At 37.2% G+C, this 27081-nt stretch overlaps 1 protein-coding gene across 1 annotated transcript in view; it reads right to left on the reverse strand.

The window, feature by feature from the left end:
• Positions 1 to 4241, reverse strand: part of LOC144368097 (ral GTPase-activating protein subunit alpha-2-like) — a 47275-nt gene extending 43034 nt beyond the window's left edge. The window contains exons 1-2 of the mRNA XM_078026609.1: positions 4079 to 4241; positions 3598 to 3716 (exon numbers count right to left, since the gene is read on the reverse strand). Coding sequence (XP_077882735.1) covers positions 3598 to 3716; positions 4079 to 4241 — 282 coding nt within the window. The remainder of the gene's footprint in view (positions 1 to 3597; positions 3717 to 4078) is intronic.
• Between the last annotated feature and the right edge of the window lie 22840 nt (positions 4242 to 27081).

Below are 27081 nucleotides of genomic sequence, written 5' to 3' on the forward strand. Positions count from 1 at the left end.
GGGAATATTCTACAGACATTTTTGAAGGATAGTGAAAAAATATAATGAATAATTTTATATTAAAAAATCAATGTGTTGAGCAAATGTCTTTTAAAATCCAGCTTACCAGAACATAAGATGTAATGGAAAATCACAATAGCCATTTATTAACAAAAGTCAATTTGTTGTCAAAACTTTTCTACAAAGAATGTTCTAAACCCAGAGGGTTTCACTAGAGAGTTCTATTAAATATTAAGGAATTACACAATACCAATTTTATATAAACTCTTGGGAAATAGGGGAGGAAGAAAGATCAATAGATGCAGAAAACAGCAGTTAAGTTTCTGCATCCATTCATGATTCAAATTTTTAGCAAAGTAGAAGAGAACATTATGTAATGAAGACTATCTATGAAAAACTAATACTGTATCAAATGGTAACATGATAGACACTTTTCTATGATAAGGAGAAAAGCCAAGAATGTCACTGTTGTTTATTTGTTTTTCAGCACTGGATATCAAAACCAGAGCTTCCTGCATGCATTTGCTCTACTACTACACTATATACCCATCCCAAGAATGTCACTCTTATCATCTCTATTCAACATTACTGTGGAGATTCTTGGCAGTGCAATCAGAAAAGAAAAGAAAATAATAGGCATGCAGATTGGAAACCAAGAAGTAAAATTATCTTTAATCATAGATGATACTATTCAGTAGAGTGAATACATTCAGGTCATCACACACAAGGCCAATTGAAAAAATAGATTGAACTGTATTTTTTAAATAACTGCAATCAATTGGAAATGGTTTTCTAATGTCATTTTAATAGTATCAAAAATCATTTAAAACCTTAGGACTAAATTTAATAAAATATGTGCAAGACTGAAAACTATAGGCATCTTTGAAAGAAATTAATAGGAACCTAAATATATACAGAGATATATACACCATATTCATGAACCAAAAAAAGCAATATTGCAAAGACATTAGTTCTCCTATGGACTCATCAAAAATATGTTTAAATTCCACGAGGCTTTTTGTAAAAATAAACACATAGTTTCTAAAATGTATGTAGAAATCAAAAATCCTAAAAGGTCTGAAATAATTTGAAAAATAAAAATAGTTTGAGAACGCATGCTTGAAGATTCCAAGATTTTCAATAGATCTAATGTGATCATGACAGCACTTCATGATTACAGGATGGACATGTTATAACCAAGGAATAGGATAGAGTCCACAACTACATGTACACATCAAGGTCAACGCATTCTCAATAAAGATGTCAAGACAATCCAATGGGGGAAGGAAAGATACCTTCAACAATAGAACAACTAGGAAAATGTATGAAACAATCACAAAAAATTAATACAACCCTGTACCTCCCAATACATAATTAATTAAAATTAAAATTGTAACTTAAATATCAAGAACAAAATTAGACAGCTTCTAGAAAAATATAAAAGGTTATCTTCATGAACTTGGAATAGGCATGTATTTCTCAGGAAACAAAATGCATTGAACATAAAAAACAGTAAATTGAATTTTATAAAAATAAAATACTTCTGCTTATAAAAAGACATCATTAATAAAATAGATCAGCTACAGCATGGGAAAAAGTACTTTGCAATACATGTGTCTAATATAGGACTTGCATCCAAAATATAGAATTAACTCCTACAGATCAATAATCAAAAGACAAATAACCCAATTTTTTAAAGGGCAAATTACTCGATCAGAGATGCCATAAAGAAAGATATAAAAATGATCAATAAACTCATGAAAAAGTATTCCACATCATTTGTCACCAGAGATATGCAAATTAAAAGAACAATTAAATACTACTGACACTATAAACATTAAATAAAATAGTAAATTAACATGTGAAACAACTGGAATTTCATGTATTCTCAATGAGATTGCAAAATGGCACAACTGCTTTGTAAACTCATTCCATAGTCTCTTATGAAATTTAATACATATCTAACCCTATAGAAATTCTTCTAGACATTTGCACAAGAAGAACAAAAACTTTGTGTTTGTGCATGGATGTCTTTGAAACTTGTACCAGAATGTTTATAGTACCTTTGTTTATAATTGCCAAAACTTCAAATGTCCATTGTACAAGAATACATAGACAAATTATTAAGTATTCATACAATGGAATAATACCTAGAGTTTTTAAAAAGATATACTGACTAATGCAACAACACATACCAATCTCAAAAACAGGTGAAGAAGTAAATCAGTCTGATACAAAAAAAAAAACAAACAAATATTGTATGATTCCACTTTTAAAAAGTTCAAGAGAGCAAAGTTATTCTGTGGTAACAGAATTCAGAAGAATGTTGCCTTTGAGGACATTCTGCCTTCAAGGGAATTGATAGGAGAGGGACAAAATATCATTTTTTTAAAGTAGAGAATATGTTCTATATTTTGATTAAACATGGTAATTACAAGATGTATTAGGTTAACCAAGATTAGATGGCTGGAGTTTTATACAGAAACCTCAGCAAATTAGAAAGTTCATTTAAGCCATTTTCTGCTCTCATTCACTCTGTCCAGTTTCTATTGTTTTTCCTTACTGGAATATAAACTTCATGGTCATACTGATGTTTTCATAATCTTGCAACCCTCAAAGAAATATTAACATATGTGCTGTATTATGATGTTTTCTAAAACTGGAACTATACTGAAGGATGATTAATAATATAAAAGTAAAAAAATGTTTTCAATTATTTCTTTCTCCCCCTTTTATAAATATCCATTAATCAAACTGTCTTGTACGTGCATTTGCTATCCTATAGCATATAAAGCAACAGCTTAGTTATATTATGTATGCCACATATAAGCACTGTTGAGTTTCATTTATTCGTTTACCCATTTATTAGCTTACTCTTTGCAACATCCTAACAATAGTTGCAGATACTATTGCTATCCTGATTTAACAGAAGAGGATATTCCGGGACAGACGTTTGCTGAAAATAACAGAGCTAGTGGGAAACAGAGCTGTTTTGGACCTATGCCTTGTGGCTCAGAGGAATTCATGTCCCAACCATGATGCAGATTGCCTCCTGCGACAGGTGTCTAGGAATAGAATCACCAAAGTATGGATGGCTCATTGGGGATCATCAGCCAGTATTCTCACACCTGCCTACTTATAAGTGAGAATCAAGTGGGAGTTGTCAAAAACACAAACTACATTTCACCCCAGGTGATTGTGAGTCAGTAAATTTAGACTGGAACTTAGAAATCTATATTGTTGAAAGTTGCATGTTTGGGGGAAACTGTGGGTCTTGTCCAAAATCTCATGGGATGTATGAGTTTGCTACATGGTGGACAAGCAGAATTGATTTTGTATGTGCTCTGACATCGTTAGTGGCATGAAATTCCTTGCAGTGGAAGGCTGTTTCTTTAACACAGCTGAATTCTACCCACCAGCCTGACTTGTGCTTTGAACAGGTCCCTGGCACAAGTTTATTCTCCTTTTGTCAAATACATAAAATTCTTGAAGGCAGTGAACATGTCCTTTAAGTTTAACCAGGCTGAAAGTCCACTGACACTTGTATAGTGTTCATTATGTATGTGTGCACATTCCCCATCTTGTCTCTATCATTACCTTTTGAAACTTTTCTGGTTTGATGATGACTTTATTAAACTTCAACCCCTCAAACTGAAGGTTGAAAATCCCTATTTCATGCTTATCAGTGTAGAGAAAGAGAGTCACTGGCCTTGTACCTATCAACACATTTAAAGCTGTGGGAATGTGTCTGTTTGTGTCTGTTACAGTCCTGATGCACTGTAATCTAAAATAATGTCAAACCTGCTATCAGGCAGTTCTCCTAAATCTTTTCCACAGGTGCTTCTGCTAAAAGAAATCTTCATTTTTTCTACCCTTTTATTTGATTACTATTTATTATTTTTCTGTCCCTAAATTCCTTCTTAGTGAATTCTACCTATTCCTCGAGGAGTTGCACAGATGGTAGGAATGAGTTGCCATCATCTATGAGATGATCATCTATGAGTTAGATCATCTGTAGAGATTGTATAGGGAAAAAGAAGAGAGTGCATTAGAGTGAAGGAGCAACTTGACTTCAGACCACCATTGATGTGTGGTTTCACGGTGATGCCCAAGGCAGGAGTCAGGCCTCCATGCATCTCTAGCTCCTGCTGGATCTCCACCTTCCATAGTGCTGAATCCTGGGTCAGATATGGGTGGAGGAACCTGGTGCAGGAACTTAGCCAACCCTGTGGGTCCCCCATTACTGAGACTACAAGTACTAAGACACTCACAGCTTCCCATTTGTTCTGGCAGGTTGCAGTTTCCCCTCACTGAGCCCATGTGTCTTTGCTCTCCTGTACCTCACGTGAGGTCCATTCCTCCATCCTGATGTCTGGCCCAAGGAACATCTAGAAGAAACAATCCACTGCCTCACCATTCTCATGATGGCCTAAGGTCTATCCATGAGAATAAATATCTTGCTCTGTGTCAGCAACACAGTGGTTATGCTTCTCAAAGGACACTCACTGACACAGAATCTAGAGTATCAAAGGAAGATGAGAGAATAAAGCTTTTCTAAAAGCACAAAGAGATTGTTATTATCATATGTAATCCTCAAAAACACCTTATGAACAATACTAGCTTCCTTTATCAATGAGAAAACTATAGTTCTAAGACACTAAAGTCATAGAAATAGTTAAGTGGAAAAAAACAGATCTGAACTGACTTATTTCTCATTTCAAAGCTAATGACCTCAATAACTAGGATCTTTATAAGAAAAATGAGAGTAAGTAAAGGGAAGTAAAAGAATTCTGTTTTTTTTTAAAAAAAAAACTTACTTTAATACAATCATGTAAAATAGAATATAGCTTTAGTGATTGAAATGGCAGTTAGAAGTCTGCAACACCTGTCAGTTCCCCATCAAATTCCCAGAACAAACTGAAGGTGCTCCAAGTAAGGGACACCTCTGTGGAGTGGAGCTGGGTAACCATAGCAGTCAGCCCTGTGACCCCTCATAAGGACAGCATGAGGAATGCTGACACATCCAGTCTCAGACATGACACTGTGGAAATGGCTCTTCTCTGTGGGTTTAATCTAGAAAACCTCACTAAGATGAGTGTTTGCCACAGTCCAAGTTAAGGAGCCTGTATTAGTCTATTACTCCAAACCATATTCATTCCAATGTACAGAATGTTTAAATGTGTAGTCTTCTGAATTCAACCCACTGCCTGCAGGCTTAGACTGCAGGGTACCAAACAGTCAATTAAACAAAGAACACACATTTTTCTAAAACAATTCTTTCTCTATTTAAATAGTATATATGCAAAGCTTTGAAAATTGAATCAGGAAGCAAATGGCTTTCATCTCTAAAAGCTGATTCCAAACAAACAAAATCTAAAGATAGGGAATAAATTCATTCTCAGTAATTAAAAGACAATTTTAGCCATGTTGGAAGCCTGACCCAAGAAAGGGCTAGAAAATTATCACCCTACTGTGAAAAATTCAGAAAGGACAGAATAGTTTTTCCTAAATATTTAAAGAGCTACTACATCAGAAGAAGATTTAGATGTATTCTATGTGGCAAAGCACAGATGATACATTTTTATACATTGAGAAATGTAGTCTTTAAGATGATTCTTATTAATATAGTTTCTGCTTGCTATATAGGAGGAAAAAAAAACAAGAAATTGAACTGTTTTGTCTTTGTTTTTGTAATCAAAATTGAATGGCTGGAAAACAAAAATAAATACACTTTCTCTGAAGCAATCTATCCATTAGGATTGTACTCAAGTGATTTTTAACTATATATTAAATAACAATGAATGTGGGAAATACCTTCTTGGTCTGGGTTTTGATGTGATATAAATGGAAATTTATAGAATGTGAAATATGCTTTTTCCTCTGCATCCCATGGCAATGCCATAGATCTCAATGCATATAGCAAGCAATCACATTACAAGGCAATCTCTTATGTATAGTATTTCCATAGAATTTTTTTTCTCTAGAACACAGTTTTTGATTACAGATTGCTTTATGCATGAAGTGGACAGCATGCCTAACATGAAATTGTGGATTAGGGCATCAAGTTAAATAATAGGTTAGAGTAAGGCTCAATTAGTTGATTGTTACTCTCCGGGGTTGGTAAAGAGCAAAGTGGTGTGCAGGACAGAATGAATAAGTCTATGAGCATGCCTCTTGTCTCTGCTCTCCACTCCCCAGTGTGACTCTTCCAGGCTCTCATTTCTTCTGGAGGTCGGGGTAAGGGGAGTGGAATTCTTGGCTCCTATGATTTCCTTTGTTAAGAATCAGTAGTAGTGATAGGTCCACAGCTGTCCAAACATCCTGCTTGCCTTTCAGCTGCCTCTTTTGAGGACACAATGATTGTCAGCTCTGCTGTAGTCCTAGAGTATCTTCACCAACTCTGAATTTGGAGCTATATGTGCTCTGGAATTGCAGGGTGACTTGCAAGAAACCTAGTCCAACAAGGACAAAGTTGAAATGTGAACAGCAAAAAAGTCTTGATTGCCACTATGTGCTTGTAATCACTCAGGTCTAATAAATCAGATTATACTCTTTCCCTCTCTTGCTCATATCCAAGCTGGCTGTAGGTACACAAACATAATCTGTGTCATCCTCACAGCGTTTTCACTAATCTGTCTCCCCTGCTTGCAGACATTATGTCTGATAGCCAGGTCTTTATCTCACTTTCCCCAGCCAGCCAGCCAATTCCATGTTAAGTCCTGCTTCCCGGCAGAACTGGTCTATCGATAGGGCTTTTTGAAATTTAGAGATGTAAAAGAAGAAAATACCTTTAAAGGTAGAATTTTAGGCTTGACCAGTTCTGTTAGCAAGAGCTCGGTGAGAGTGGCTCTCAAATCATCACAGCCAGATCACTGCCTGCTCTGCCTTTCCCCTGGGCCAGGCCGACACTGATACCAGGACACCTGATGGCCCCTTGTGCTTTTCATAAGTGACTTTTCTCTTGGACATTTGACAGGAGACCTCACAATTTAATACAATTATCCCAGGGCCCTAACCTCTCTATAGAAACACCTGATATCTCTTGATCTGCAATGTCACAGAGAATAACAGAATTCACAAATTATACATGAGACAAACTATCCATATTTCAAAAACAAAACATTGTAGAAAGTTTAGAAAATGAACCCATTAATACCCAGTGGTGGGGGGTGCTGATAATAAGAGAGTTTGTATGAGCACTAAATTAGTTTCTACAAGCAAGTAACTTAGGAAATAAAAAACAAATAGCTCAATAAATACAGCAAATGGATATTGTTAATCAGGAGGATCCTATGCTTTGGGCTAATATAAAGACCTAACTCATGAATGTAATATTTCATAATAATTTAATATCCTAGAAAGAACACTCATTTTTTAGCATTCTCAGGCATATTCAAATTATTCTGGCAGGCTGCCTTCTCTACAGAAACTGTTCCTACACATCTTTTGACAGGTCAAATGTTTCGTTATATACTAATCATCCTATATATTTGCTTGGCATTGAATTGAATTGAAATTTATCTCTATTCTTTTTTAAACATTTTTTTTAAACATAGAAGAAGGGATATTGCATAAACTGCTTCTAAGAAATCTATTGACAGAGGATCTCAATATATTTTGCTTGCTTAGTTCTTAAATTGAGTGATTGAGGCTACTACATAGGTAATTAGCTAAATTCATAAATTAGATAAAAAGAAAAAAGCAGAGGGTATAGTGATTGTATCTATTTATTCTTACAGAGAACACTCCAGGGTCCATCTGAAGGACTGTTTTTGTTGTTGTTGTTTTGAAATTTTCCCTCTTCTATCAATAGCCTCTGTCAACAATGCCATTTGTTCTCTTGGGTCACTATGAACACTGAACAGGCAATGGCTTTGGTGAGAGTGGTGATTCCTTTTCTACTGTTCAAACTGACTTCCCTGTCAAATTTGATGTGCCCAAATAGGAAAATTTGTATATATGTAATTATTCATTATATCCCATATCAATACTCAAACTACTCTTGTGTCCATGCACAGTTGTATGTACAGCAGCCTGAGAGATGCTCCTCACCAAGGCTGAGCAAGGCAACCCTGCCTCTGGTTTTACCCTTCCTGCAGAGACTCAGAAGTTTCAGAGAGTGGGGGGGGGCAATAGAGTGCAGTGTAAGAAAGTTGACTGGGGTGTGAATCTCAGGGGTGGTATCTGTGCATGTGGCAACCTTAGGAAAGTCATTTAATACTTCTGAATCTAGTTTTCTCTTTTGCAATATAAAGACTGTAGACACTACCAGAATGAGAGGGTTTTAAAATTTAAGATTATAATCTATGTATATACGAGAATGCAGGAAGGATGGACCTATTTCTCCTACGAGCAGTGATCTGGTGAATTCTGGTTAATTCTAGCCATGTAGGAAGGGGAAAGGACTTAATAGAAGTTACCTCAAATAAGGAGAATTGACTGTAAGTATACAGAGAGGTCTAGATAATGGGAGGACTTGCAGGCCACTAGATGACTTTGGCTTTTGATCAGTGTATAAGACATTAGGCGGAATTATTAACAGGATCACTCTGATAACTGTGCTGGGAATTGTCTAAAAGGGGTGGGGAGATAAGAGCAGAAACAGGGATTCTGGTGTGGAAGCCAATTGCAATAATTCAAATTGGAAATTATAGTGGCCCAAATCGACAGGGTAGCCCACAAGGCATATATAACCAAACACAACATTAGACTATTCTCTCACTCTCAAGGGAAAAAGAAAAGCATCCGAATCTTAACCATGAAATGTCTAAAACCAAAAGCTCTTCCTTTTCTCAAAACTACTGCACCATAGTTCTTGGTGTTCAGTCTGGTTTACAGAGACTCAAGTTATACCGTCATCCTTGTGACCTTTTACAATCCATCTTCTTGAATCCCTTACCTGGCCAGTTTTCTGAACTTTATGTCACGCCAGAGGCTCATGGGACACTTGCCCTGAGAGTGCTAAACCAGCTGCATGCACCATGTTTCTGGCTTCATTTGATGCTTCTGAGCATTAACAAAACACTACACTGCAGAGTGTGGGATCCAGCATCCCAGCCAGCCTCCAAAGAGTCTGGATGATCCAACTTGGAAGTATGGGACTGTAAGCTTTCTATGAGGCCAATTTGGATCCAAAGAGGATCAGAGATTAAATGTATCTGGACAAAGAGATACCCCATTTGTTCCTTCCTTGTATATGTTGCTTTAAAGCAAGTTTCTTAATATGACAGCCCAGGAGTATCACAGATACTGAGTGACAGCCCTGCCAGGGTAACCGTCTGTGTCTTTTTGTAACACACCATGAAGCAACAGCCACCATGTGATATAATGGATCACTTCTTATTACTTCGCATCCTTCTTTGCATTTCTCTCTGCTTTTTTTCCTCATTTCTACTGCCCTGGGTTTGCATCTTGCAAACAAAACTTCTGCATTTAAATCCTTGCCCCAAGCTCTGTTGTCTAGGGAATCCAGGACTAAGTATACTTCTAAAGAGGATTTGATGTAACTTTATTTTTTTTCCATTTTTTTATTGATTGTTCAAAACATTACAGAGCTCATGATATATCATCTTTCATACATTTGACTCAATTGGGTTTTGAACTCCCCAAATACATAATGCACACTCACTTCTGTTACATACTCACATTTTTACATAATGGCATATTAGTGACTGTTGTATTCTGCTACCTTTCCTATCCCCTACTATCCCCCCTCCTCTCCCCTCCCCTCCCATCTTCCCTCTCTACCTCCTCTGCTGTTGTTCAATTCTCTCCCCTTTTTCCCCCTCCCCCTTGCCCCTCATAACCTCTTATAATTTTGTGTATCACTGAAGGTCTCCTACCATTTCCATATGTTTTCCCTTCTCTCTTCCTTTCTGTCCCCCCATTCGTCTTAGTTTACTGTTAGTCTTTTCCTCATGCTCTTCCTTCCTGTTCTATTCTTAGTGGCTCTCTTTATATCAAAGAAGACATTTGACATTTGTTTTTTAGGGCTTGGCTAGTTTCATTTAGCATAATCTGCTCTAATGCCATCCATTTCCCTGCAAATTCTATGATTTTGTCGTTTCTTAGTGCTGCATAATACTCCATTGTGTATAGCTGCCACAATTTTTTTATCCACTCATCTATTGAAGGGCATCTAGGTTGGTTCCACAGTCTAGCTATTGTGAATTGTGCTGCTATAATCATTGATGTGGCCGTATCCGTATAGTGCGCTCTTTTAAGGTCCTCAGGGAATAGTCCAAGAAGGGCAATAGCTGGGTCAAATGGTGGATCCATTCCCAGCTTTCCCAGGAATCTCCATACTGCTTTCCAAATTGGCCTCACCATTTTGCAGTCCCACCAGCAGTGTACAAGTGTGCCCTTTTCCCCACATTCTCGCCAACACTTATTTTGTTTGACTTATAATGGCTGCCAATCTTACAGGAGTGAAATGGTATCTTAGGGTGATTTTGATTTGCATTTCTCTGATTGCTAGAGATGGTGAGCATTTTCTCATGTGCTTGTGGATTGATTGTATGTCCTCCTCTGAGAAGTGTCTGTTCAGGTCCTTGGCCCATTTATTGATTGGATTATTTGTTATCTTATTGTTTAATTTTTTGAGTTCTTTGTACATTCTGGATATTAGGGCTCTATCTGAGGTGTGAGGGGTAAAATTTTGTTCCCAGGATGTAGGCTCTCTATTTACCTCTTTTACTGTTTCTCTTGCTGAGAAAAAACTTTTTAGTTTAAGTAGGTCCCATTTGTTAATTCTTGTTATTAACTCTTGGGCTACGGGCGTTCTATTAAGAAATTTAGAGCCCGACCCCACAACATGTAGATCGTAGCCAACTTTTCCTTCTATCAGACGCAGTGTCTCTGTTTTTATATCTAGCTCCTTGATCCATTTTGAGTTAACTTTTGTGGCTGGCGAGAGAAAGGGATTCAATTTCATTTTGTTGCATATGGATTTCCAATTTTCCCAACACCATTTGTTGAAGATGCTATCCTTCCTCCATTGCATGTTTTTAGCCCCTTTATCAAATATAAGATAGTTGTAACTTTGTGGATTAGTCTCTGTGTCCTCTATTCTGTACCATTGGTCCACCTGCCTGTTTTGGTACCAGTACCATGCTGTTTTTGTTACTATTGCTTTGTAGTACAGTTTGAGCTCTGGTATCGCTATACCTCCAGATTCACACTTCCTGCTTAGAATTGCTTTTGCTATTCTGGGTCTTTTGTTTTTCCATATGAATTTCATGATTGCTTTATCTATTTCTGCAAGAAATGCCTTTGGGATTCTGATTGGCATCGCATTAAACCTGTAGAGAACTTTGGGTAATATCGCCATTTTGATGATGTTAGTTCTGCCTATCCATGAACAGGATACATTTTTCCATCTTCTGAGATCTGTTTCTATCTCTCTCTTTAGGGTTCTGTAGTTTTCATTGTATAAATCTTTCAACTCTTTTGTTAGGTTGATTCCCAAGTATCTTATTTTCTTTGAGGATATTGTGAATGGAGTGGTTTTCCTTATTTCCATTTCAGAGGTTTTGTTGCTGATATACAGGAATGCCTTTGATTTGTGTGTGTTGATTTTATATCCTGCAACTTTGCTGAATTCATTTATTAACTCTAGCAGCTTCTTTGTAGATCCTTTTGGGTCTGTTAAGTAAATTATCATGTCATCCGCAAATAGCGATAATTTAATTTCTTCTTTTCCTATTTTTATGCCTTCTTTTGTCTGTCTAATTGCTCTGGCTAGTACTTTGAGAACTAAATTGAATAGAAGTGGTGATAGAGGACATCCCTGTCTTGTTCCAGATTTTAGAGGGAATGCCTTCAGTTTTTCTCCGTTTAGGATGATGCTAGCCTGAGGTTTAGCATATATAGCTTTTACAATGTTGAGGTAAGTTCCTGTTATCCCTAGTTTTTCTAATGTTTTGAACATAAAGGGATGCTGTATTTTGTCAAATGCTTTTTCTGCATCTATCGAGATGATCATATGGTTCTTTTCTTTAAGCCTATTGATGTGGTGAATAGCATTTATTGATTTCCGTATATTGAACGAGCCTTGCATCCCAGGGATGAATCCTACTTGATCATGGTGCACAAGTTTTCTGATATGTTTTTGTATTCGATTCGCCAGAATTTTATTGAGAATTTTTGCATCCAAGTTCATTAGAGATATTGGTCTGTAGTTTTCTTTCTTTGAAGTGTCTTTGTCTGGTTTTGGGATCAGAGTGATGTTGGCCTCATAGAATGAATTTGGAAGAGCTCCTTCTTTTTCTATTTATTGAAATAGCTTGAAAAGTATTGGTATTAATTCTTCTTTGAAGGTTTTGTAGAACTCCGCTGTATACCCATCCGGTCCAGGGCTTTTCTTGGTTGGTAGTCTTTTGATGGCTTCTTCTATTTCTTCCTTTGTTATTGGTCTGTTTAAATTGTGTGTGTCTTCCTGTCTCAATCTGGGCAAATCATATGCCTTAAGAAATTTATCGATATCTTCACTATCTTCTATTTTATTAGAATATAGGGTTTCAAAATACTTTCTAATTATCTTCTGTATTTCTATAGTGTCTGTTGTGATATTGCCTTTTTCATCCCGTATATTAGTAATTTGAGTTCTCTCTCTTCTTGTTTTTGTTAGCATAGCTAAGGGCTTGACTATCTTATTTATTTTTTTCAAATAACCAACTTTTAGTTTTATCAATTTTTTCAATGGTTTTTTTGTTTCAATTTCGTTTATTTCTGCTCTAATTTTAATTATTTCTTGTCTTCTACTACAATTGCTGTTGTTTTGTTCTTCCTTTTCTAGGTTTTTGAGGTGTAGTGTGAGTTCATTTATTTGTTGGTTTTTTCTTTTTTTGATGAAAGAACTCCAGGAAATGAATTTCCCTCTTAAAACTGCTTTCATTGTGTCCCATAGATTCTGGTATGTTGTGTCTGTATTATCATTTGACTCTAAGAATTTTTTTATCTCTTACTTTATGTCTTCTGTAACCCATTGATCATTCAATAACATATTGTTCATTTTCCATGTGGTGTAGGATTTTTCCTTCCTTTTTTTAATCATTGATTTCCAATTTCATTCCATTATGGTCAGATATGGTGCATGGTATTATCTCCACGCCTTTATATTTACTAAGAGTTGCCTTATGGCATAATATATGGTCTATCTTTGAGTAGGATCCATGTGCTGCTGAGAAGAACGTGTGTCCACTTGATGATGGTTGGTATATTCTATATATGTCGGTTAGGTCTAGGTTATTGATTGTGCTGTTGAGTTCTATAGTTTCTTTATTCGGTTTTTGTCTAGAGGATCTGTCTAATGGCGACAGCGGTGTGTTGAAGTCACCCGTAATTATTGTGTTATGGTCTATTTGACCCTTGAACTTGAGGAGCATTTGTTTTATGTACATTGCAGCTCCATTGTTTGGTGCATACAAATTGATAATTGTTATGTCTTGTTGGTGGATGGTCCCTTTTAACAGTATATAGTGTCCTTCTTTATCCTTCTTAATTAACTTAGGTTTGAAGTTGATTTTATTTGATATGAGTATGGCCACTCCTGCTTGCTTCCGAGGGCCATGTGAGTGGTATGATTTTTCCTAACCTTTTACCTTCAGGCTGTGTATGTCTTTTCCTATCATATGAGTCTCCTGAAGGCAGCATATTGTTGGATTTGTTTTTTTTATCCAGGTTGCTAGCCTATGTCTCTTGATTGGTGAGTTTAGGCCATTAACATTTAAAGTTACAATTGAGATATGATTTGTAGTTCCAGTCATGCTTCTTTATTTATTTATTTTAGTTTGGCTAGTTTTACTTTTTGGTTATTTTCCTCCTCCTTTACTGAGATACCTCTTGTTGTTAGTTTTGGGCACTATTTTTCAATTCCTCTTCTTGTAGTATATTGCTCAGAATGCTTTGCAGTGCTGGTTTTCTTGCTGCGAATTCTTTTAGCTTTTGTTTATCATGAAAGATTTTAATTTCGTTGTCAAATCTGAAGCTCAATTTTGCTGGATACAGTATTCTTGGTTGAAATCCATTATTTTTCAGCGTTTGAAATACATTGTTCCAGGATCTTCTCGCTTTCAAAGTCTCTGCTGAGAAATCAGTCGTTAACCTAATTGGTTTACCCCTGAATGTAATCTGCCTCTTTTCTCTCGTAGCTTTTAATATTCTCTCCTTGTCCTCTATGTTGGCTATCTTCATAATTATGTGTCTTGGAGTTGGTCTATTATAGTTTTGAATGTTTGGGGTCCTGTAGGCTTCCAGGATTTGGCAATCCATTCCATCTTTCATCTCTGGGAAGTTTTCTACAATTATTTCATTTAATATGCTGTCCATTCCTTTGGTTTGAATCTCTGTGCCTTCTTCTATCCAGATGACTCTCAAATTTGGTTTTTTAATGACATCCCATATCTCTTGAATAGATTGCTCATGGAATTTAAGCATCTTTTCTGTGTTGACTATACTCTTTTCAAGTTGATAAACCTTGTCTTCATTATCTGATGTTCTGACTTCTACTTGATCAAGTCTATTTGTAATATTCTCGTTTGAGTTTTTAATTTGGTTTATAGTTTCCTGCAATTCTAGGATTATAGTTTGATTCTTTTTTAAGATCTCTATCTCCTGGTAGAGCTCGTTCTTTGCCATTTGAATTTGTTTGTTTAATTCATTTTCAAAATATATTTTTATTGCTTGGACTTGCTGTCTCATGTCTTCTCTAATATTCCTTTCCATTTGAGTTAGATATGCCTTGAGTTCTTTCCTTATCCCTGCTTCTGATGTTTCTATGTCCTCTTGTAAAATTAAGTTGTCTTGCATTGTTTGTACTCCTTTTTTCCCTTGTTTTCTCATGTTGTCCCCGTTGGTTTCCAGCTCTATTTGATTGTCGTGTTTCTGCTCTCTTCTATAGATTTGTTTTGGTTCCGTATTACTCTGATGCCTCTCCTTTGTGTTGTTAAACTATGCCTGCTAACGTGGATTCCACTGTGAAGGAAGATCCAACGTCCGAGCTCCAGTGATGACACTACTTTGCTATGACCGGCCCCAGTTCCTTGCCGGGGTGTCCTGATGAGGGGGTGTGACTGGACTGTCTCTGTTTGGTTTCAGCTCCCAGTTGCAGCAGGCAGGCGGTCTCCAGCCACCCAGTATCACAGGCCGCGGGCGGGTGATCGGTCGCCTGCGGGCGGGTGTTCTCCTACCGCCCAGCTATGCGGGCAGTGGGTGAACTGTCGCCGGCGGGCCTGTGGTTTCCAGCTGCCCAGTCTCGAGGGCCTTGCCTCTAGCCTCCTGGTTTCTCCTGCTAGTCTTGGTTTCTCCTGCTAGACCAGATTTCCCCTGAGTGATGGTTCTCGGCAGTTCCAACTGTACTCTGGGCCTGCCGTTTGTTGGGTGTGGAGGGTGACTATTGGGAACCCTGGCACTCTATTGTTTTATTTCCGTTGTGGGTGATAGAACTGTACCGCTTCCTTCCTTTATGCAGACTCGCTCTGATACTCCCTCCCACGCCTTCTGTAGCCGCAGGGCAGGCCCCGCGAATCAAGTTGGCCTGGATCTCCGGGGTCCCATAGTTGGCAATTGGGATCCCAGGCACTCTGTCCTTTTGATTTTCCCTGCTTGCCCCTCCCCCAGCGCTAGCTAGACAGGTTTCGTTTTGGCTGCAGATGGGGAGGGGGGGTTGCAGGTCAGGTGCCTTTAGTTCCCCCCCTAGTCTTTATGCAGGCTCACTCTGATTCTCCCTCCCCCAGCAAGCCTAGGACAGATTTTATTCGAGTTCCCAATGTATGGGGGATGGGCTGAGTGCCACACACCTGTTTTGTTGTTGAGATCTGTCGGAGAATGGCGGTGGATATTTCAGCTTTTCAAGATGCTGGCTGCTGATTGCCTTGGTGGAGTGTCCGCTGTGGGGGATGGGACTGTACCGCTTCCTTCCCTGTCTAAAATCCCATACTCAGCCCGAGGGCAGTGCAGGCTTGGCTGGCGGGATTCCACCTGATCACAGCCGCGCGCCTCTCCTTGATGTAACTTTAAATAGAAGACACTTTATATTAAGAACCCTTGGCTCATTTCTCCATTACTAGATCAAGCACTAAAGAAAAAGGAAAAAAAAATATTTGTAGCTGAAAACCTTATTGGAGGAAAACTGCAGTCATTTTACAATCTTTGGCTCTAGATTTTCGGGTATCCAGAATAAAAAGGGAAACATAAAAGACTCACAAAAGAATAACTGAAATGAATTTATTAACGAAAAAAATCTCAACTATTACTAGACCTTGAGTTTGGGCCATTTTATTATTTTTTATTTTAATTAATTAATTTGTGTAGTGCTGAAGATTACCCCATGCATGCTAAGCAAGTGTTCTACCACTGAGCTGTGCACTTGGCTCTAGTTTTATGAACAATTTGTCATGATGTCATGATATGATGTCATGATGCCCTTAACACAAGGTTTTTTAAAAATTAAAGAATCATATCTCTTATATTACACACACACACACACACACACACACACACACACACACACACTCATTCACAAATACATTTTAAATAGGAGTTAACAAATACAGTTTCCCTCCTGGCTTTTTCTTATACTAGATTTTAGGGGAAGACAACAGAAGCACGTTAAGAGTATAGGCTGTAATATCTGATGTACACATGAAGTTTCTTAGAAATTATCTCCCAGAGCCCCATTCTAGGCTCATGAGTCAGAGCCCCAAGGCTAGGGTCTTGGAAGGTTTCTTTAGGACAGGGTGAATCTACTACACAACAAACTTGGAATGTTTGCCTATTCTAACAGTTCAACCAAAATATTATTCAGAAAATGGTTACAATTTTAGTAGCAGAAGCAGATTCTAAAAGAACATTCTAAACATTATGGAATTCTGCATCACTACACAAATGGACAGCATGCTTTGGATTTTAGGACTTACAAAATGTATATAGAGGTAAAATGAAATGGAACATGATGATCTGTTGAATGGTGTTTCAGGAAATAACCAAGAACACCCTCAATGCCCACAGTGCTCTAGTTTTAAGTGAACAGTGGAGCATATGGAATGCAGAATGCTTAAAAATGCAAGCATCATCTGGCATCAAAGTTCACAGCATATTTCAGAGTGGGGAAACACACACACACACACACACACACACACACACAGATATAACAAATGATTCTCTCAATAAGGGCAAGACGCTGTACTATAAACCATGCCCACAGATACAAGCTGCATGGAATCTGCCATCCACCCAGGGGAGGCCCACCATCAGCCAAATGCTTTGGCTTTTCTAAATGAAGTTCGCCTTCCACATATAGCTATGCCACAGACAACTGCTGTGAGATTAGAAGTAACACAATAACGCACACTGCACAGATGGGACCACCAGAACAGTCTCCACGATTCTACCCCACTCAACCTTGAGAAGGTCTGATGGAAGCTAGATGGATGATCAGAATTGAACTCACTTGCTTTCTGCATATCCGAGGCCCTGGTGTTCTGCTGTCAATATGCATGTTTTAGCAAGCTTAACAAATATTAGGAATAATGTCACGTTAATATGACTTTTCAGATTCAATACGTAGAGGGGTTTGAAAATTATCAGTCCAATTGTAACAAGAGGAAAACAGCCTCTGTCCTGGGGTTTCCAGGATGAAGGCAGCAGGAGGCAATGTTTTTACTTGTAACCTATAGTCCCCCAGGAGCCCCTGGTATCTACATCACATCTCTAAGAGACTAAATGCTCACAAATAAGTCTGTCACAGGGTCTGGGGAAAAACAAGTATAAATAATATTCCTTGACACCAGATATATTTCATAATGTCCAGTTGATGCTCCAGATATAAAAAATGAAAACAAGGTCTAAATATCTTTTAAGAGGATGCCATTTGCCTTGACAGAAAATCAAGTACTACTTAGTACAAGGGTTTTAATTGTCTTTTGATACTCATTTTATTTAATAAGAGTTGAAACTAGGTGGTTATTTTTAATTTTGCATATTACTTTTTTCCCCTGTAGGTAGAAAAGGACATAAGGAATGAGTACTGTCAGAGGTCAGATGGAAAGTCTAAGAGAAGCAAGGGTTTGAATCATTCAGGACAAACCTATATTTGCCTGAAAACACAGGATCCTGTCTCATATACAGACCTGGTACTGTAATGGTGTGTTGGTCTGGGTTTTGCCAGAAGTGATTAGTTTGAGAAACAGACAATTCCAAGAAACACTAAGAAGGGAGAGGGGAGATTAGAAAGACAAGGACAAGTGATCAATAGGGTTTCTTGTCCAGTGAATTAGTTCTATGAATAAGGCTGAATCCTACTCAGGACTCCTGGAATGAGTGTAAGGTACATAGCATCATAGAGCAATCCCACCTGGGAGGGGAGAGAGCCAGGGTTGTGATATCCACTCCCAGTCAGTCACTAGTAGGAGGATATTGAGGGCAGGTCAAGCCATTTTATTCTCTGATACTGTCCGTCGACCATAAGAACAGCAGAGTGGATGCTGTGAACAGAGAAAGACCTCAGACAAAAACTGATGACCACAGTTGGTATAGTCAAAGTGTACCAAAGAGTGTAGGAAGAAGACATATTGGAATCAGCCTCAAAGGGATGTGGCAGCCTTTTTACCTTAAAAAGATGCTTCGGGGGAGGGGTTTAAGGAAAATAAAAACAGTACAACTTCTTTAGATTCGTATGCACAGGTTGAGCACACCTGTCAGTCTCATTTCCTGTGATGTGCCGGTGTTGGGACTGGGCTGGAGTCAGGCAGGAGTCCTTGGACTTGTCTTTAACCCCCATTATTCATCACCCCAGATGTAGAACACATACAAAAACTTAAATTGCCAACAAGTATACTGCTTATGATAACTCTGAAGCAATTATTATATTTTTAGAGGTCTGTTTTTTACAAGAAAGGTAATAGGTACATGATTACAGCATTTAAAAATAATTTTAAATTTGTTGTAAAAATGGAATAAACTTTGCTGCAAAAGATACTTCTACTATGGGCTCGGGTTGTGACTCAGTGGTAGAGTGCTTGCCTAGCACAGATGAGGCACTGGATTCAATTCTTAATACGATATAAAAAATAAAAATAAAAATATTGTATCCATCTACAATAAAAAAGGTACTTCTACTAAACATTCAAGTGAACAAAATATTGTATAGATAAGTGATATGCAATATAAGAAATGTATTATGAAAGCATTTTCTAGAACTAGGTTACCATTTTATTTTGAGGAATTCACTGTGTTTCAAATCATCAATAGTGGAAAATAACTGTCTTATAAATAGGACCCTGGGACAGGGTACACTGATTGAACAATAATGTGCAATGTCCTGCATGAACAATGATGTCAAAACAGGCCATCATGAAAAATGGACAACATACTGTCAAAAATGTAATTCTTTGTTTAATGTGTTTTGCTCCCTTCTTCCATAGATCATTGTTGAATAGGTCAGGAAGGCACTTCTTTGTAAGTGGGTGTTCAATGTTCTATTTATATTATGGCATATATATATATATATATATATATATATATATATATATATATATATATATATCTCACACACACACACACACACACACACACAAAGTACCATATAGATCCAGTGCCCTATGTAGAGGACTACCTATATTTTTGCTTTCACTGATAATAAAGGATATATAAATTGCAGATTATTATTATGAATATCAATCTATTTTAATGCATCTGTCACTGAAATATTTGGGGAATTAAAAACTTGGAACTTCATGGGATACAGGTAGACTATGATGCAGATGCTGCTACATCCATGTGGACAGCAAGAAAGGACTTGGCATTGCACTGCTTGCAAGCAGGGAGACGAGCAGTGACAGAAGCCTTTCCTCGGATGCTAGGAAACAGGAAGCGGGAAAGGAGAACTGAGCAGGAGCGAGGACCAAGGCAGCAATGTTAAATGGAGAGCTCATGCCAATCAACAATTTTCTCTCCCCTTGCATGTCTTAGCATCGACTATGTACTGATGGCATTTCAATCAGAGGCACTGCTATAGTTTGAATCTGAAATGCCCCCCCAAAAGCCTGTGGGTTGAAATCTTGGTTTCCAGTTGGTGGTGCTATTGGGAAGTGGTGGAACATTTGATAGGTAGGGTCTACAGGGAGGTCTTTAGGACAATGGGGGTGTGTTTTTGAATATTAAGGTATTAGAATACTAGCTCCTTTCTTTTCTACTCTTTCCTTCCAGCCATGGAGAGAACAAATTTTACCCCTATATGTCATTCTGCTATGATGTGCTGCCTCATGTCAAGCCCCCAAATAACGAGTCCATAGGATCATGAAATGAAACCTCCAAAACTATTAGCCAAAGTAAACCTTCCTCCTGCTAAGTTGATTATCGCAGGTATTGACTTACAAAAACGGAAAGCTGAGTAATACAGACACTGCAGATGATTGGGCATTTCGATGCTCCCCTAAGAGAGAAGTAAGATCTGAACAGAAAGAGAGAATTGATAGATACCATATTCTATTAAACAGCTGAAGAGTGTGCCTTTTAACTGTGGGTCAATAATGTCTTTTTCAGATTCAAAGCACAGCCCATTACCAGTAGCCCAAGATACTTCAGCCTAGTTTCTTTGAATGAATCACTCTCAAAATGGAGTAGAAACATTCAGCCTGAAAAATGTTCGGCGACCAGCCAAACAAAACCCTAGTGTTTGGAGAGTGTTTGGCATGAAATACAAATCTAGATTTTTCTCACTTGCTGTCTAAGATTTCTGGTGATCTCTAGATATAAAGTGCCTTGGCTTATTCAGGAATGCAGTAGGCTAAAAATTGCTAGAGCATGTGACTCTTAGTTTATTTTGTAATAATTTCAACCCTGCCACTCTGCAATCTGAGGAATCATAACAGAGGCAAACTATAAAATAAAAAAACAAAAGTCCGGATATTGAGAGTAATAAGAAAGTCAATGCTGAAGCAAGGAGTGATATGGGAAACATGTTAGGGGACTCCTTCCTCCTTCCTATCCCAGAGCATGGCAGAGTTCAGGACACAGGACTAGAGCCCAGGGAGGTATATCTTGCCCAGAGCTAGAGGATCTTGAGGGCTTTTATTTTAATTCTTCTGTAAAAGAGCATTTCTTTTATAACTCAATGTGTTAGTCAGGATTCCATCACTATAACCAAATACCTGAGATAATTAACTTATCTATTAACTATGGTTCACAGTTTTGAAGTTTTCAGTCCATAACTGGTTGGTCCCATTGCTTTGGCCCTGTGGTAGTACATCATGATGGGTACACATGGAAGTGCAAAACTGCTCACCTTATGGCCAGGAAGCAAAAGAAAGAGAAAGAGATCAGGGTCCCAAAATCTCATTCAAGTGCACATACTTGAATATTTATAGACCTCCAAATAGGGCTCATCTCCTCAAGAAGCTCCACTGTCTCCCAATAGTACCACTTGAGGCAAAGCATTTAACAGAGAAGCCTTCGTTCAAAAGGCAGAGAGAAAAGTTTCAAATTTTGAAATGCTATCAGTGTAAAGCCTTTTGTATATTATTAGAGCTCAAACTCTCCAGCAAATAATTCTGGAACTGGGCAGAGAGCTGCAGGTGGGGAAGGTTCAATGTGTGGGGTGGTGTGGAGGGGGATTACGCCCTGAATGCAGAGGTGTTGGAGACTTAGGAGCTGGCTGAGGTAGTGCAGCTTATCTGGCATTTCCACCTCCTACTGGACAGAAGAGCCAGACACTGACCACAGTTCAGGAGGCGGACCTTCCAAGAGCCAATCACCGACAGCCAGGCAGATTGTGGCGCGTGAGGGTGCGTGCATGCCTACGCACTTTTGTTTATTAGTGTCGCTTGGCAACGATTGTTTTAACAGTTGGTTGTCAGATAGCTAATCTCAGAGCTGCCTTGGTAGGCTGCTTGATAGAAGTTGTTTGCGATGTCTCCAGGAATGGTCAAATCCTGTAGAAAGCTTGTTTATTTAAACCTGGGGATCAAGGTTATTGGATATAAACCCCTTGGGAAGATCCACCAGGCTGCCAAAAATTGTGAACTGGAAAGAATTGAACATTATCTGGGACGTGGATATCATATTGATGACACCGACCAAAAAAATAGGTAATAGAGGCTGAAGGGCAAGGGGCCAATGGGGAAAGCTGGGCTGATGGAAATGAAGCCTGCACTTTTCAGACATTGCCAATGGGGCAGAGAAGAAGGGAAACCAGTTCTCCTTTTACCAGGATGTTTGACTTAAATACCCCGTGGAATCCTCTATAACTTCAGCTGGTTTCCCAGCCACTTACAATATTTCTATAGGGTGACTGATTTTTTAAAAAATGAATATACATAGTAGCTGGTAATGTACACATTTTCAAAAGCATTGCAGAAAAGTGAATTATGAGAAAAGTTTCTCATAATGGAGCAACAGGAGGGCTAAAGAAAAGTTTTCAGATACAATCTACTATCTGTTGGGGCCTGAGGGCCTCACAACAACTCTGAATTGGGAAGATGGCTCCATGTTCTTTCTTCTTGTTTTATTTTTAAAATTATTTCACACTAGTATATTTAGGGGTATGTCTTCCACCCCTAAAACTAAGATTTTACTTATTTCTATCATGCTTCCTCACTAGTTCATCAAATTCTGAAGGATAAGTTGGTGTCATCTTGATCATCTAACCATTTTCATAACAACAAGCCCTGAATTTTCTGCAGTACTTCATTAACTTCAGTTACCTTTCCAGAGAGGACAATAGAGTTTATTGGCAGCTTTTACACTTTCCCAAACACCAAACACAACATGCTTTTTCAATTTTGTCACCACTTCAGACAGACTACACTAAAAAAGCATCTACTAAAAGCTTCTTGCACAAAATTACAAAATTGCTGATTCCACTGTTTTAATACCCTTTCCTGTAGTTATCCATTCCTGTGTATTTGTTCAACCAGAGAGCAGAGCATTGATTGAGAGCATCCAGGTGGTGCAGGCTCTCAGTCACCAGGGCCAAGGGAGCAGCACACAAAGAGTGCCTAGGCTGCATAGAGCTGCCCGCTGCTGCTGTACTGTACCTTGCCCTACCCTGTTCTGAAGGGAACAAGGTAGGCCTTGTTGGTCATTTGTGCTGATAAATACTTTTGACCCAGAGTGTGAGCTCTTTCTGTGGTTATCAATTTCACACACACAAAAAAACCAAATAAAAATATCAGTACATTTTTTTAGTTCCACATGCAGCCCTTTCTTAGTGATAATACTAAGAAACTGTTTACAATGAAAAAGGCTTGCCATTCTTTGTATCAAAATACATTATTAACTTTCACAATTACTTGTTTTCCAAGGGTCAAAATGTAAGTGACTGGAACAGGATAAATAGAATATCCAAATATCTGGAAGAACAGTAAAATGGAACTGGTAGTAGTGACATGCACAGTTTTAAATGTTGCACAGAAGTTACCATCAAATCATCTATTTGAGAAGAATTAAACAGCTTAACCTTAATCAACAGCCCAACGCAACTGTTCTTCATCCTCAAAAACATTATAGCTGAGGAATGTATTTCATTTGTTAGACTTAAATTATTTCTGTTACAAAGGAAACTAAATATTTTTTTCATGTTCATATGTCACTGTCACTTGAGCATCTGTAAAAGTGTACTTTGTCTGATTTAAATTGGAATTCCAGGGTTGGAAACGTAGCTCAGTGTTAGAGCACTTTTGCATGGCAAGGTCAATGGTAAGGATACAATTCCCAGCACAACAACAACATCATCATCATCTTCATCAGCAGCAGTATAATAGATTTAAAAAAGGGAGGTAGACAAATTAGAAAGTCTTTTTTTTTTCAATTCATTCTCTCTTAGAACAGTGTTTTCCAACAAAAAGAATCATTTGTATTTTCTTCTAGTACATTTCTGTATAGACATTCTATAGTACATTTCATCTATTGTAGACATTACTACACATATATTTGTTATATATGTATATTTCACACATGCAGGGAGGGCAACTTAGTGAGACTCTGCATCACCGTTTAAAAAATAATTAATTATAGGTTAATAATTTTGTTTTGGTTTCATTCTGATGAAAATATAAGAGAGCAAATATAAAAGATTATTACTACTGCAAAAGTATTGCTTTACTTTATAAAAATTTTACTTAAAAATATGGAAGTTCTCAACTATTCTTATCTATTCTTTAATCTATTCATTTGTACTCATAAACTGAATACCACTTTTTATGCTCATAAATTGTACAGATATTTATTTTGTAGTTGACATATTCTACTCTCACAGAACTCTTACATAAAAACTCCCTTTTAAGTGACCAGTTAACTAAAACTGAAGTGATAGGATTCAATTTCAAATGAAATTCTTTCTTTTTATCAATCAAGCATTAATGGAGGTAGAAAATTATAAACTTCCTTTTGAAAAGTTAAGATCATATTAAATGCTGAACATTGGAAATATCTGATTTGCATATATCCTATATATTTAAATGCTGAATGAATTTAACCATACTAATTTATTTGGGTCCTTTTTCCTTTGGTTTAAAGTTACTTGGAAATAAATAAGATAAGCAAGGATTAGTTTTCTTTCAGTTTGGTCTTTTGCTGTTATTATTCAGCCTATTTTTTCTATAGTATTTTCAAGAATTAAACTTAATTTAAATGCCATCCTTGTGACTAAAACAGCCATAAATCTATTGTCTCACATTTCATTTAAGGTAAGATACCATGAATTATGATGGTCCTTTATTTTGTATATGAAGAAAAAAATTAAATGCTGTCAATTATAGTTGTAATGCACCCTGAATTATTAGTGGCATTTTAATCTCAGTATTGTTAAAATGATAGGGAGAAAAAGCATCTAAGTCTCATTGAAATATATAGTTTTTAAAAGATATCTGTCAAAACTACTATAATGCTACTAATTTATTAATTTAAATACTCTGTTGATTGGTTCCTATTGTAATTAATTATTGAGCTGTTGCTTGTGCTAGAAACTCTTTAGATATTTTACATGGGTTCTCCACTAAGCAACCCAGTAGTATCCTAAGAAGTAATTATTGTTTTTAATCCTTACCTTATTAGTGAGGAAACTGAGAGAGAGGAAGATTATGGAATAAATAGTATTTCACAGAGCTTAAAGTAGAACTCAAATCAAAGATAAAATTGCAAGGCCATGTTCTTTCTAGGCAAGTGGACTGCTCTGCTCTGGGGATGTGGTTCTATGGTAGAGACCTTCCTTACCCAGAATGCCTAGGCCTGGGTTACATCCCCAGCACCACAGAAACAAAGCAAAAATAAGTAAAATGTATGAAATAAGGCATGGCACAAGCCCATAATTCCAGTGACTTATGATATTGATGCATGGGCTTGGAAATTCAAGGCCAGGGAGGGCAATTTAGTGAGACCCTGCATCCCAATTTTAAAAAATAATTAAAAAGTGCTTAGGATATGACTCAGTAGTTGAGTTCCCTGGGGATTAATCCACAGCAGTATCAGAAACAAGAAATTTTAAAAAGTGTCAATGGCATAGGTTGATCATTTATTAATTTAATAAGTAATAACAGCTAGTAAATATTGTACCTTCTTCAGAAGAAAATAGAATGTTTATAATTGCATGAATAGTTGTATATTTCAAAAGGTGCCTTATGAATTTTTAATAAAGCCTCTTACTTGCATAGAACCTCTCTACATTATGCCTGTGCCTATGGCAATCCAGCAGTGGTGGCTCTTCTAGTGAAGAGGAAATGCAGTGTCAACCTGTATGACAGTGATGGCAACACACCGTTGATGAAGGTAGATGTAGCCAATGGTTTTGCAGTAAATGATTTTGATTTAAATGCTTAGAAGAAAAATTGGTTAATGCCACTTAGTTATAACTGATTAGTAAAATGTGAAATATTTTTCTTGAATTCCCCAAATTTACAATCTATTTCTTGGTTAAAATCGACAGGCCATACAATATGAGGAAGAGGAATGTGCAATTATTCTTCTAGAAAACGGTGCCAATCCAAATGTTCACAACAACAAGGGTGAAACTCCTCTCCACTGTGCTATGTTTTATAGGAACACATCAATAGCAACAAAATTGCTTTCATTCAACGCAGATATTGAAGCCAAGAATACGGTATACATTAATCACCTTATTTCCAAAATACTTGAAATATGTTTCTTTAAAATTAACAGTGATGTGTGTTAACAAATACTGATCATAAGCAGAATTTTCTCAATTAGAATAGTAGCAAATGATGGAAGTTCTTCTCGTATTCCTCCTCCTTCTTTTGTAGCTCATGTGTATATTTAGTTTGCCTCCTTGAATTGTGTCCACATTTAGAATCCAAGAGACTCATGCAGAAATCTAAACTTCAAGCTTCTGTGAAGGAATCTGATGTGGTACCCCTTGAGCCATAGTACTGCACAGTGTGGTGTGCAGGGTTTACCTCTCACATGCTGGGCATACATGTTCTTCAGTTGGCATACTGGCAACTGCAGCATTCACTCAGATCACCTACTTTGCCTCTATGAATGAGGTTACAACTACTCTTTTATAATATATTTTGATAAAGATTTCATGGTGGTTTCTACTGATGTACAAGAATATGTCCCACATAATATATTATGAATATCTTTGAAATGGGATTAAATTTTTGAATTTAGAATTTAGGCACTTAAATAGTTTTCTTTCTGTACACTATAAAAATCATGTTCCCATTGGAATTTTTGTGAGCCTGATTAGGTTACTCATTGCTGGAAGTGGATAAATTATTGCTAGAAGTAGATAATTCATGGATTTTGCAAGCTGTACTATGTACATGAGTTATCAATTTTGTTCCCTAAAAATACAAGTGATTTAGTGTCTTTCATTATGCTAAAAATAATCTGTATAGATCAGCATAAATCTTGTTGGTACACAAAATTTCTGAATTAAATTTTGCCAAAAATTATAAATAACTTTAAGTAGCAATTAAAGTGGAACCAGAGTAAAAAAGAATTTTGAAAAGTAGCTTAGCATTATGTTACTGGGATTATCATTACAAGTAAGAATACATTTTCAATATTATTTTTATTAGAGTTTATAATTATACATAGTAGTTGGGTTCATCCCAACCACAAAAT

Source organism: Ictidomys tridecemlineatus, chromosome 2, assembly GCF_052094955.1.
Source record: "Ictidomys tridecemlineatus isolate mIctTri1 chromosome 2, mIctTri1.hap1, whole genome shotgun sequence".
Lineage (NCBI taxonomy): Eukaryota > Metazoa > Chordata > Mammalia > Rodentia > Sciuridae > Ictidomys > Ictidomys tridecemlineatus.